This window comes from Leopardus geoffroyi, chromosome A1 (genome assembly GCF_018350155.1).
Source record: "Leopardus geoffroyi isolate Oge1 chromosome A1, O.geoffroyi_Oge1_pat1.0, whole genome shotgun sequence".
Taxonomy (NCBI): domain Eukaryota; kingdom Metazoa; phylum Chordata; class Mammalia; order Carnivora; family Felidae; genus Leopardus; species Leopardus geoffroyi.
Window position 1 is genome coordinate 5,918,662 of NC_059326.1, and position 12,648 is coordinate 5,931,309.

The following is a 12,648-nucleotide window of genomic DNA, read 5'->3' on the forward strand; positions in this document are numbered from 1 at the left end:
AGTCACATGATACTAAGTATCAATTTAAGTGAATGCATGGCTTTCACCTAAGAAATCTTTTCCTTAGTTTGAACTCATTCTGGAATGGCTGTTTCTGTCACTCTTGCCAAGATACGTAAATCTATTGTAAGTCTACTGGACTCTACTGTTCTAGAATATCTTAAATTTTAATGGGCCATCTCTTTGCAGTTGCTACTAAGTCACTACTCTTGAATCTTTCTTATCAGCTAGGAAAAAACATATTAAGAAACAGTGTCCTCAAGAGTGACACAGAGAGGCCCAGGCACTGCTGAGTCAGGCTGACCCTGAAGTTTGGCTCTCCTGTCAGGAATGCAACTCACCCGTGCACCACGGTAGGAACTCAGGCACTCTGATTCTTAAAACCAAAGCCACAGGTCAAGAGAGAACTTGTTTTTAAACTTTCTGATTTTCATACTCACCCAGTTTATAAACAGGGCCTGAATATATTTCACAATTTCCAGAGTGACCAGCAGGCTAATGGGGATGAGATTGTGATACAAGATGATGAACACCAATATGTCAAACCCTAAGCTGTGGGAGCTGTAATCTGTGGAAGAAGATCACAGGAATCATGTCACAGCTTCAGGCAATACCTCTATTCTTCTTTGCATTATTACGTTTTAAAATTGTGAAAATTTCTCCATGAAAATTATTATTAAGGGTAAAATTAAATGGACACATAAAGTAGTTTTATTATTTTTTAATATAGCTTATTGTCAAATTGGCTTCCATACAACACCCAGTGCTCATCCCAACAAATGCCCTCCTCAATGCCCATCACCCACTTTCCCCTCTCCCCACCCCCGTCAACCCTTAGATTGTTCTCTGTATTTAAGAGTCTCTTATGGTTTCCCTCTTTCTCTCTCTGTAACTTTTTTTCCCCCTTCTCCTCCCCCATGGTCTTCTGTTAAGTTTCTCAAGATCCACATATGAGTGAAACATATGGTATCTGTCTTTCTCTGACTGACTTATTTCACTTAGCATAATACCCTCTAGTTCCACCCATGTTGTTGCAAATAGCCGGATTTCATTCTTTCTCATTGCCAAGCAGTATTCCATTGTATATATAAACCACACCTTCTTTATCCATTTGTCAGTTGATGGACATTTAGGGTCTTTCCATAATTTGGCTATTGTTGAAAGTGCTGCTATAAACATTGGGGTACACGTGCCCCTCTGCATCAGCACTCCTGTATCCCTTGGGTCAATTCCTAGCAGGGCTATTGCTAGGAGGGATAGTTCTATTTTTAATTTTTTGAGGAACCTCCACACTGTTTTCCAGAGCGGCTGCACCAGTTTGCATTCCCACCGACAGTACAAAAGGGTTCCCGTTCCTCCACATCCTCGCCAGTATCTGTGATTTCCTGAATTGTTCATTTTAGCCACTCTGACCGGTGTGAGGTGGTATCTCAAAGTGTGGCTTTGATTTGTATTTCCCTGATGATGGGTGACACAGCATCTTTTCATGTGTCTGTCTGCCATCTGGAGTTAAGTCTCTGTTAAGCACCAACACTGTAATAGGGCTTGTGCCAAGCGTCAACATACAAGATCTAGCAAGAGACAGACCCTGCTCCCAGGGAGCTTTGGATGCAGCTTGAGAAAGGAAGATGTGTCAGGAATTACGACACAATGAAATCCATGATAGCGCTGAACACCAAGAGTTGCGACGACACAAAATGGAGGGCCCAGAAAGAGGGTGCACAAAAGAAGGTGAGCCCAGTTTTGAGGAAGGGAGTTTGTTAAATGGAGATGAAAGGAAGAGCACGAAGAGGACATTTTATTTAGGTGGAAGTACGTGGCTTGAAGACAAAGAGATAATTAATGATAAATGAAGGAAAGTAAAGCCAAAAGGAAAAGAAAAAAATAAATATCATACTTCGTAAAACCTAGTGATGTACTCATTTTTAAAGAGGTACATGTATTTGAGAGAGTAAAAAGTTCAATCTAATTTCACAGAAATTTACTGAAAAATATACAGAAGGTATTCAGGAGACATATACAGACTGCTTTCTATAGGTCCTTCTGAAAACTTACATCTCAATCTTATGTATTAAATTTATATGTTGAGTTACAACTGAAAAGAACTAAACAAATTGATTTGTCAGATTAATTAAGCACAAATATGTATACTGAGAGACAAAATTAAATAATTTTAAGTTAAAATTTTATATTCATTTTTCCTAAAAGGGAACACACCTGTAACTCAGAACGATCGTAGTTAAATCTAGATTTCTAAATTCCATCAACCTAAAGGTCAAGTTTAATTCACTATCATATCAATTCGAATTCTTATCACCTTGAGTTTACTAACTTTCCCTTATTTGCCATGATTACACTTTTATACTTACTATGCTACCTTATGGTCATAAATCATTCTTTTAGGAATACTAGAGGCAGATATTATTAGGACCGTTTTTTTGGACAGAGAAATTGAGAAAAGATCTCTAGTGCTTTGTTAAATGTATTAATTACTGAAAATGCAGTTATAGTTTAATTACCCAATACCTTTCTCTTCTTTTAGACTAGAATATCTTGGGCAGAGTGATATAGTCCAGAGCCAATAACAGATTTTTATTCCAAATAAGCCAGTAACTTCCTCTGTGCTTTTTTTCATAAAACAAGGGGCTGGGCCAGAAAACAATAGAGTTCTGCTTCTAAATATAAAAATGATTTCTTTTACTTAAAAAAGTAATTACTGAGTTCCTATTATGAAAAGGCACTGTTCTTGGAGTTAAAGATACAATGATTCCTGTCCTCAAAAATTCACAATCTAGCTGGAAGGATGGGGCAAACAATGATTATAAAACAGGGAAATGGAATGATATCTATTAAGGACATCATTATAGAAGCCAAAGAGGCCTCCTAACTAAGAGAGGGAGATAAGATATAGGAAATGCTGCTGGAGAAGGTAATGCCTCATCTTGGACCGAAATGAGAAGAGACAGGTATCCAGTCACGAAGAGACCAGAGGTGCATTGAGGCAGAAGGAACTGTAGACAAAAGGCCTAGAGATGCTAAAGCAACTGGTGGATGGAAGGATCACGAAAGAGAACAAAAGTCAGTCTGTGAATACAGACTAAGTACCAGATGATGGAGATAGGACCAGATATAAAAGTCCTGATGTGCCATGCTAATAGCCAGAGGATAAATAATTTCGGTTATGCAAGACATACAGTCCCAGTTCCAACTACTCAACTCTGTTGTAGCATTGAAAGTAATCACACGTAAGGGCATCTGGGTGGCTCAGTCAGTGAAGCATCTGACTTCGGCCCAGATCATGATCTCACGGTTCGTGGGCTTGAGCCCCCCGTCAGGCTCTCTGCTGACAGCTCACAGCCTGGAACCTGCTTTGGATTCTGTGTCTCCCTCTCTCTCTGCCCTTCCCCGACTCATGACCTGTCTCTCAAACATAAACATACACTACAGGCGCCTGGGTGGCTTAGTCAGGTAAGCATCCGACTTTCGCTCAGGTCATGATCTCACAGTTTGTAGGTTCGAGCCCCACATCGGGCTCTGTGCTGACAGCTCAGAGCCTGGAGCCTGCTTTGGAATCTGTGTTTCCTTCTCTCTCTGCCCCTCCCCTGCTCATGCTGTGTTTCTCTCTGTCTCTCAAAAATAAATGTTAAAAAATAAACAAAATAAATAAATAAGCATTAAAAATTTTTTAAAAAAAGAAAGAAAGCAATCACATGTAATACATAAATAAATATGGCTGTGTTCTGATAAAACTTTATTTACAAAAACTAACAATGGGCCATCAGGCAGTGGTCCACCAAGCCATTGTAAACAACAGGATACAGTGAAGCTACTGCATGCATTCATAACTACTTTTTACATACATCTTTCTGGAAACTGTATAAAGAATGAATCTGAGTGGAACTTGACTGAGGGCTGGGCTAACAGTTGGAGAACTGTGGCAGTAGTTCAGGGATGAAAAAGAGAGCGTGCACAGACAAAATATTGAAAAGGTGGAATCAATAAGACTTTGGAACTGATTGGAGGATGAAGGCCATGGGGATAGGAGTGGGGAAAAGAGGAGGAAGCGAGGAGGGGTGAGAGTGACATTCATGTTTCCAGCTTGGATGATGGCTGGATAGCAATACCTACAATTTACATGGAGAATACTGAAAGAAGACACTCATTTGGGGAAAAAAACTTGAATTTAGTTTTGTACATGGTGCAAGAAGTCTACAAGACATCTGGAAAGCAATCTCCAGGCATCATTGAGTTAATAATTCATAGAGGTATCTGGGCTGGAGGCAAGCAGGTAGAAGAGAAATCAACTAATGGAGGACAACTGAAATTATTAAAGCAAGTGAGCTCTCTTAGGATTTTCTTGGATAAAACAATCCCTAAGAAGCTGGTGAAGGCCATCCTACAGGAAAAAACATGCACACATAAATATATGACTGAAAGCTTCACAAAATTTTCAGGATTTTGGACCCAAGTTGAGGCATTCCTGGTGAACACAGGATCCCGCAAAACACCAGCATGTAAGAGGTGGATCAAGGTTTTCACGAATCAAGTAACGGACAGATGATCTGTTTGCTTGTTTGTTTCTAATCAGAAGAGGGTAGGACGCTTGGGTGGCTCAGTCTGTTAATCCTCCGACTCTTGGTTTTGGTTCAGGTCATGATCTCACGGCTCATGAGTTCAAGTCCTGCATTGGGCTCTGCGCTGACAGTGCAGAGCCTGCTTGAGATTCTCTCTCTCCCTCTCTCTCTCTGTCCCTTCCCCACTTGCTCTCTCTGTCTCTCAAAATAAATAAATAAACTTTAATAAAAAATAAAATAAAACTCAGAAGAGGGTGGCAGAAATCCAATTAAATTCCACTTAAATAACCATTGGGTTTGGCAATTAGGAATTGCCTTGAGCCACAATTCCAGCAGACTGGTTGAAATGGCTAGCAGATGGGAAGGGACCAGGAGGTAAGAAAATAGAAACAGTGAGGGTTGTGTCTCCTTCAAGAAGTCTGACGAAGAAGGCAAGAAAAGGTCATTTGTAGGGTATGCAAAATTTGACATTTTATCAACACTAAAATGTCAGTGACTTCTGTAAGAATTTATGTCTGTGTCAAAATAATATAATATTCACAGTCTTGGGCTAGGATAAATTAAACAAGCACATTTAAGTTGAGATTAATTTTTTGAAATCACTGAAAATCTAAAAGCTTGAGCTAAAAACCATACAAGTAACATTTAGAAACCAAGATTGCATAGGAATGAATCCATAGTTTTCTGATACAATCTACAAAGTCTGTATCTTAGCTTCTTTATTTTTAAGATGTTCCCAGACAGATCTGCTCAAGGGAAGTTAGAACAATTTAAAATCCTCAGTTGATAGAGGAGAAAAGTAGAAAGATATGTGACGGTTAATTGTGAAAACATGGAAAGACATAAGCAAAAAAAAAAAAAAAAAAAAAAAGACTGAACTTTTTTTTTTTTTTTTAATTTTTTTTTTTTCAACATTTATTTATTTTTAGGACAGAGAGAGACAGAGCATGAACGGGGGAGGGGCAGAGAGAGAGGGAGACACAGAATCGGAAACAGGCTCCAGGCTCTGAGCCATCAGCCCAGAGCCCGACGCGGGGCTCGAACTCACGGACCGCGAGATCGTGACCCGGCTGAAGTCGGACGCTTAACCGACTGCGCCACCCAGGCGCCCCAAAAAAGACTGAACTTTTAAAGGCCAAGTATCAGTTTACATCTTTTACCAACCTTCTGGTCCCCTTCAGGGACCCTTGTCTTCATTTGGGGGGCATCATTCCTTGTATACAGAGCACTGTACTAACCCCATAAGGTAGGTATTATCCCCATTTTCAAATGAGGGAAGCATTGCTCAGAGAAGTAAAAAGCCTTGTCCAAGTTCTCCTGGTGACTAAGTGACAAAGCCAAGGACAGAGGCCCTGTGTGTCTGCCTCACTGTCTCATTCCTCTGCCTTGACCCGTCTTCTCTCCTTTATTCTGGAATGCCAAGATTATGTGGCACTGGCAGAACAATCTTAAGAAGGAAACACTCTGTTTCTAAAACTCACTAATCCTCAGTGTCTCAAAAAACCAAAACAAACAACAAAAACTGTTCTAACTGTTCTACCAGTTAGAACAAGGGCCTTCCCTTTCAAATAAAAACATGGAAACAAGTGTTTAAAGTCACTTCAAAGCGTTACCACTCTTCAAATGGTAGCTTCTCGACACCCTCGGACACTTACCCTTCGTCCCGATGTACCAAATGTCTCCTCCGTGCCCTTCCTTCCAGAGTATGGCTCCCACACAGCTCACCAAGGACATGGCCAGAAGCAGCAGGAACAACACCAGGATCTGCACGTTGGTCACCTTCTCAACAGTCGATCTCTTGAGAGGCAATTTGATGGAATTCTGCACCATAGCGAATGCATACACACCAAAGAGAATGAAAAACAATCAAAGGAATTACAATGCATGAATATTTTTATGGTAAGAGGAGGTCAAAAATCCCAACAGTTGAAAAGGAGAATATGGTTTTTGCCAAGTAAGTACCAACACTGAAAGCACCATGTTGTTGAATGATGTGGCTTTCCCACTTCAGTCCTTGAAGCATCTTCTACTTATTCACAGAGAACATATTCACACAGCGGACCTACCACCCCACAGTTCTAGGGTTTCTTAAAAAAGCAAATGTGGGAAATCACACAGTCTAGGTGATCTTCTGTACAGATAAAAGAAAAAAAAGACTGTACTAATTTATTGGCTTTACTATTTATAGTTATTGAATTATTTCTGGTTTGAAAACCATGGAAAGATACCTTTTATCTGAGTCTGTTGGGGAAATATTCAAGATTTTACCAGTACAGGGACACCTGGGTGGCTCAGTCGGTTAAGGGTCCAACTTCAGCTCAGGTCGTGCATGATCTTGCAGTTTTCACAGGTTTGAGCCCCGCATCGGGGTTTGTGCTGACAGCTCAGAGCCTGGAGGCTGCTTCAGATTCTGTGTTTCCCTCTTTCTCTGTCCCTCCCCACTCGTGCTCTGTCTCTCTCTCTCAAAAATAAACATTAAAAAAAAAATTTTTTTTAAGATTTTAACAGTACAATAATTATTCTAACACATGCTTATTTTAGGGACACCAAAGCTCTGGGTTAGGGATACAGGAGAGCTTCAAGTAATAACTTTCTATTAGCATTTCAAATTTACCCATAAATTTCTGATAATTGTCTGCATAGGTCTATTAAAATATTGACAAATAAATGTATATTGAACTTTCTTATATATAACATGTATAATTAGCAAGCATATAAACAGATATAGATATTTAACTTTGCAACCATACTTTGCCAGATTAAATTTACCATTTCTACATATTTTTTTAAGTAGGTTTCACACCCAGTGCAGAGCCCAACACAGGGCTTGAACTCACAACCCCGAGATCAAGACCTGAGCTCAGATCACTAGTCAGACTCTTAAATGACTGAGCCACACTGGTGCCCCTACATTTTTTTAAGTGTGGAAGCATAAATCCTCAAAGTCTATTAGTTATGAAAATATGAGTTAGTAATCTAAATTACTCAGCTTTTTTACAAAGCACAGGAATAAAAATTGAAATCCTAGTTTTTTAACTGCATTAAGCATATTAGAGAACGTCCGTGCATATATGTGTACGTACTATAATTTATATAATATATACATTTATGTATAATATCTCCAAAGCAATCATGTCATTTCTTCTCTTTTTTTAACTGGTATAAGTAATGTCTTCAAATGCTATACAATATAGAACAGTTTTCAGCTAAGCGTGTTGTGCTTAAAACCTTTCAGTAAGGAAATATTTACATTTACTAGTTCTTTCTTTCCTGAAGTTATGAAAAGGCCCACTTTGAGATTTTTGTTATTCTGAAATGACCCAATCAGCATGTATAATAAGCAATGATTTACACCCACAAAATAATGTGGAATAGTAGGATGCACCTTCTCATGAGCTGCTGCACAGACTAGCCACACAGGGGAGATAATGGGACAGGCTCCTTAAATCAACAGTAGGCATTTAAATTTGAGATTGAATGTTGTATCACCAGCTATACAATTAAGTGATAACAGCACGATCATTTGAAGACAACTGAAGTCAGAAGGGTGTAGCGTTTGAGAGTTGTGCGTTTTACAGTTGAATCACAGGTCACGATTATGTGGGTCTATGTTGCCCTTGGTTCACTGTCCAGATACAAACTTCTATTTGTGGGTAGACCGTGTCTATATCGCCGTCTTCGTCCGGGGTTTTTAGTATACAGAGTGTAAGGAAAACTTACACATTAACGCACTACTGCAGGGTGCAATCCCAGGGCAGGAAGAATGAGAGGAAAAAGAAAAGTGAGACAAGAAATCAGGAAGCAAAGAGAGAGTGGAATGTTACTGACCACTCATAGCTTTGCAAGAAAATGTACCTAGGGCCCCAGTCACAAGGGCCCCAACTTTCCTCGGACTAGCCTGTCACCATTCCATGCCTTCTTTCTCTGCCATTTACCCTACAGTCACACTGAGCAGCGCTCCCCAAATGGCCCTTGGACACATGCAAGTCTTGGTCTAGCGCTCTCCCACCTACTGCGCCTTCATTCTGAACCTCCCCACACCCTTGAAACTTTCATCTGCTCTACTCAGCTTTCAGGTCTCGGTTTATTTACATCGTTCTTCCCCACGACAGCCTCAATGTCAGGTTGGATGGAGCTCCTATATAAACACACAGCGTCCTACACTTAACCTTCCTTAGTGACCTCTGGCTATTACGTTACCTTGATTGTCTTCCTTCACAGACCGCAGGTAAGTCGAGGTCAGGAAACAGGCCTTGTGCCCTACTATACCCCGCAGTCTTAGCACAGTGTCTGGCATTACACAGGTGCCAAAGAGATACTTGTGCAAGCAACAGTCAAAGCCAAATGTTATATTTTAGCAGATGGAATAACGGGTGGACTTACTGTCAAAATATTAAGGATAAGAAATGTGCAAAACATTCCTAGTCCAAAACAGGTGTTTTGAAGGATGTCCTGAAGGGACAAACTGAAGGGTTCTCGAAAGACAGTGATTGGGAAGAATGGTATGTAAGAGTAATAACTTACACAGAACTTCCAATGTCATTTTGGCCAAAATAATCTTACCACTAATGGGAGCCATGTAGATTAAAATGAAATATGGACCTCCCTTCAAACTTCAGGTTAGTAAACAGAAATGAGCCTCCTAAATTCAAGAGATATATGATGCTAAGCCCCCTCACCTCATAAAAAAGGGAAAAATCTAGAGGCAATCCAGTCATCACAAATTATTTTACCTGCATGAATTTGGTTTCAGATCCAGTGTAAACAACTATGCCAAGGATCCACTGGGTATTTTTAAGTTGTGTACCTCTTAGCAAGACCTGATCAGGCCCTACTGCAACAGGGCTAAAAATAAAGAGCATGTATACATTACCAAAAAGTTTTTTCTTTTCTTTTCACAAAGTGAAGCAAGCCTAGGCTTTCATCTTATACATATTTCTTTTTTGTCGAGTTCAACTTTGGGGGGAAACAGCAACAAAAACAAATGTGTCTTCATACAAGGAGCATGGGGAAAAAATGGTTTTATCATCCATTTCTCACTAACCTAAAGGTAAGTTGATTAAAAGTTCTAGAGAAATAATACCTCTCATACCTAGGGTGACTATGAAACTTAATGTCAAGGAAGACTGGGCAGAGGAATAAATACTTGTGTATTACCAATTTGGTTTTCTATAGAAAAGATTACATGTGGTCATTCAGAGCACACAAAGCAACCTTGGTTTGCCATATTTTCCTGTCCTCCTCCCCTCTGGCACTGGGCTGACTCACTCACTATATAAAAAAATGCTTCCCGGGAGCCTCGGTGACTCAGTTGAGCATCAGGCTTAGGCTCAGGACATGATCTCACAGTTCCTGAGTTTGAGCCCCGCGTTGGATTCTGTGCTGACAGCTCAGAGCCTGGAGCCTACTTTGGATTCTGTGTCTCCCTCTCTCTGTCCCTCCCCGACTTGTGTTTGTTCGTTCTCTCTCTCTCTCTCTCTCTCTCTCTCTCTCTCTCTCAAAAATAAATAAACATGAAAAACAATGCTTCCATAAAAGTCTTAAGTGGAAGCTAAGCAGAAGTGGAGCAGAAATTAGGGAAAATCCTTCATCATTATCAAACTGAATTCCTAGTGGCTTCTCTTCTTGGATGACTTTCGAAACTTTGTTCTTCCCGCTAACTTAGCCCAAGGGATGTGCCAAGTACTTCTACGCAAAGGGAATTTAGACCTGACTTCTCTAGCCCATTTACAGGTATACCAATTTTTAAAATGCCATATAGGGGTGCCTGGGTGGCTCAGTTGGTTGAGCAACCGACTTCGGCTCAGGTCATGATCTCACGGTTTGTGAGTTCGAGCCCTGCGTCAGGCTCTGTGCTGATGGCTCAGAGCCTGGAGCCTGCTTTGGATTCTGTGTGTGTCTCTCTCTCTGTCCCTCTCCCACTCATGCTCTGTCTGTCTCTGTGTCAGAAATAAATAAACGTTAAAAAAATTTTTTTAAACGCCATACATTTTCCTCCCATATTTAAGAACCTTTTTAACAGTATATTGATGCCTCCGGTATTTCAAAATCAAGTAAAAAAATGAAAAAACTATTAAACTGAGAGAACAAAAATGGCCATATTTTATGTTCCATTTAAAAAAAAATGTTCAATAAGAGAAAAACGATACCTTTTACCATTTAGATACAAGGTTCCAATGAAGGTATTGAAATGACGATTAGGTCCTTCACATTCTATTTTTCCAGAGAGGCTTGACAATTGTTCTGTTTGCATTTCAGCTGTTTCTAACAAAGCCTGTAAAATAAAGTCAAAGTAAAATTAATATAAAACTTTAACGGCAAAGTTCAGTGTCCTAGTAGTTAATAAAATTATGAAAATGAGGGTCCAAAATGTATTGCACTTACCAGACAACAAATAAGGTACCTCAAACTTTAACATGAAGTTTGTTAGAAAATTTTGCCATATGAGTATTTTGCAAATATTTTTAATAAGGTTCAAAGAGGTAGTAGGAAAGTCAAATTTTCATCATCTCTACATGAAAATAACATTTTTGAAAGTGTGCGACTTTAACCAAACATCATGGCATGTTTGATACATGTATAGCTGTAGCTGATGAGGCTGATATCTGGACCACACTTAGAGTAGCAAGGATCTAGAATAATGGCTCCAAACTTTTACATACATCAGATGCACCTGCAAGACTTGTTGAAACACAGATTGCTGAGATTCACCCCCAGGGGTTTTGTTTGTTTGTTTGTTTGTTTGTTTGTTTGTATTCAGTAGGTCTGAGGTGGAGAGCTAGGATTTGCCTTTCCCAAAGGATGCTGATGATGCTGGTCTAGAGAGCATGCCCGGAGAAACACCGATCTAGAGAATGTCTCATTGCAATAAGCAGACCTCAACTTTACAGAGAGGAAAAGAAGATCATCTTCAGGAGAACAAGAATCAAATTGCCATCTGTCTTTTTTTAACAGCAATACGAGACACAGGAAGAGAGTGAATTTTTATTTTTAATTATCTAAATAAAAGACCTTTAAATTCAGAATGTTATATCTTTCCAAATATCAAACAAACGTGAAAGTTTAATGCAAATATTCTCAGGCACGCAAATGTCTTAGAAGTTTTGATGCTCAGAAACCTACATCGAAACAGTTTGGGATGCACTTCTGTTAAAAAAAAAGATGCCTTAACAAAAATATGAGAGCAAGTTACCAACTGGGAGAAGGCTTTGATGACACGTATAACTGACAAAGAATTGGTATAAAAAAATATGGGGGCACCCAAGTGGCTCAGTCAGTGGAGCATCCAACTTCAGCTCAGGTCATGATCTCACATTTCCTGAGTTCAAGCCCCACGTCGGACTTGCTGTCAGTGCAGAGGCTGCTTCAGATCCTCTCTCTCCCTCTCTCTGCTCCTCCCCTGCTCATGCTCTCTCTCAAAAATAAATAAAACATTTAAAAATTTTTAAATATTCAAAGAAGTCCTATAAACCAATAAAAAGTACAAATATCCCAATAGAAAGATGAATAAACAACATGAACAAATATTTCTCAGAAAAAGAAAATATGTATTACCAATAAGCTCAAAAGCAGATGCTCAAGAATGATATATTAATGAATTTAAAAAGAAAAAGTAGGGGTGCCTGGATGGTTCAGTCGGTTCAGTGTCTGACTTCGGCTCATGTCATGATCTCACGGTTTGTGGGTTCAAGCCCCGCATCAGGCTCTGTGCTGACAGCTCAGAGCCTGGAGCCTGCTTCGGATTCTGTGTCTCCCCCTCTCTCTCTCTGCCCTTCCCCCATTCATACTCGGTCTCTTTCTCTCAAAAATAAACAAACATTAAAAGACATTAAAAAGAAAAAAATTGTTATCAATTGAGGCTGAGAAAATTAGTAAAAAGTTTAATATGCATTCTAGAAAAATAAAATTCTTAGCAAAACTTTGCAAGGTTGGTGGTTATTTACCAGAATGAAATGCAACTACCCACACTTAACTATAAAATGTTAAAGCATTTCCATGTTAGGAACGAGAAGAGACTGGGTTCTAGCAGAGTTTCTGGGTATTGCCATAAGATGGGGGGGTGGGACGGTAAGAA

The 12,648-nt window shown here is 39.6% G+C and overlaps 1 protein-coding gene across 7 annotated transcripts in view; it reads right to left on the reverse strand.

The window, feature by feature from the left end:
* The window catches only part of LOC123588772 (phospholipid-transporting ATPase IB-like), a 213,065-nt gene that overhangs the window by 143,588 nt on the left and 56,829 nt on the right, over nt 1-12,648 (reverse strand). For all 7 annotated transcript variants that reach the window (XR_006708109.1, XM_045460446.1, XM_045460364.1 and 4 more), the window contains 4 exons: nt 10,724-10,848; nt 9,308-9,419; nt 6,230-6,395; nt 441-568 (listed from right to left, as the gene is read on the reverse strand). Coding sequence is in view for 6 of the 7 variants with exons in the window: in XM_045460446.1 (XP_045316402.1) it covers nt 441-568; nt 6,230-6,395; nt 9,308-9,419; nt 10,724-10,848 (531 nt within the window). In the remaining variant the exon portion in view is untranslated. The remainder of the gene's footprint in view (nt 1-440; nt 569-6,229; nt 6,396-9,307; nt 9,420-10,723; nt 10,849-12,648) is intronic.